The 963-nt window shown below is 35.6% G+C and overlaps 1 protein-coding gene across 1 annotated transcript in view; it reads left to right on the top strand.

The window, feature by feature from the left end:
- Window positions 1-575, top strand: part of SLC41A2 (solute carrier family 41 (magnesium transporter), member 2) — a gene marked incomplete at its 3' end in the record, with an annotated part of 11908 nt that extends 11333 nt beyond the window's left edge. Inside the window, exon 5 of the mRNA XM_010147510.1 lies at window positions 429-575. Coding sequence (XP_010145812.1) covers window positions 429-575 — 147 coding nt within the window. The remainder of the gene's footprint in view (window positions 1-428) is intronic.
- Between the last annotated feature and the right edge of the window lie 388 nt (window positions 576-963).

Below are 963 nucleotides of genomic sequence, written 5' to 3'. Positions count from 1 at the left end.
CCAAAACTCCCCACCACAAAAACCCAACACACTTCTGTTGTTTTCATCCTAGTGTAATTTAAATTTCAGTCAGCTGAAGTTAATAGGGTGTAGAAATAATATGCTACATATGTTTTTTCTTCAGAAAATGGCTGATTTACAGTTTAAATTGTGCTACTTCTAACCATAAGCAAAATAGTTAATTGTACAGAAGGTTCTTGATTTTTTGGTGTGTGTGCTTACTGCATTTTTTTTTTTAAATATATAACGTCATTTATAAAAATGCTAAAAGCTTAAATATACGACATCAGTCAGGTGGGAAGAAAATCCTCCTGGGATGAAAGCACTGACTTCATATTTATCAGGTTGGAAATTGCCATTATCTCAGAATTTTCTGTGGAGTTACAACCGTAGATGTGGTTACTGTACTGTCTCCTTTTTCAATCTAGGTATAATAATGGTTGGAGTTATTGTTGGATCAAAGAAGACTGGTATTAACCCTGACAATGTTGCCACTCCTATAGCAGCAAGTTTTGGAGATCTTATCACTCTTGCTATACTGGCATGGATAAGTCAGGGTCTTTATGCTTGCCTTGGTAAGTATATTTCTAAGTGTGAGTGTATCCCTAGGAACCTCTTCTGGGTTAGGAGGGTGGGGAGAAGACAGGGCAGAAAAGTTTTAGAAAACCTTTTAGTTTGACTGAGTCTTTTGTCAACACTCATACAGTTGAATGATAAATCTTGGGTTGCAACATTATGCCATGATTTTTTTAATTTCTTTTTCTTTTTTAAAGATGATAGAAGTCATTAACCACAATCTTGGCACAAGCTACTGATATATGAAAGACTCAGAGTATCACAGTCAATCTACATGTGAATTAGAAACTGTAGTTGCTGAATTTACTCTTCTTTCTTGGAGGAGGAGGGAAGCTATTTTCATCCAGCTTACCCCTCAATCAAATATTTGTTTTCCAGAGCCCTTTT

This window comes from Eurypyga helias, unplaced genomic scaffold (genome assembly GCF_000690775.1).
Source record: "Eurypyga helias isolate BGI_N326 unplaced genomic scaffold, ASM69077v1 scaffold2752, whole genome shotgun sequence".
Lineage (NCBI taxonomy): Eukaryota > Metazoa > Chordata > Aves > Eurypygiformes > Eurypygidae > Eurypyga > Eurypyga helias.
The sequence above is the reverse complement of the archived record's forward strand: the minus strand, read 5'-3'. Positions and strand labels throughout refer to the sequence as shown.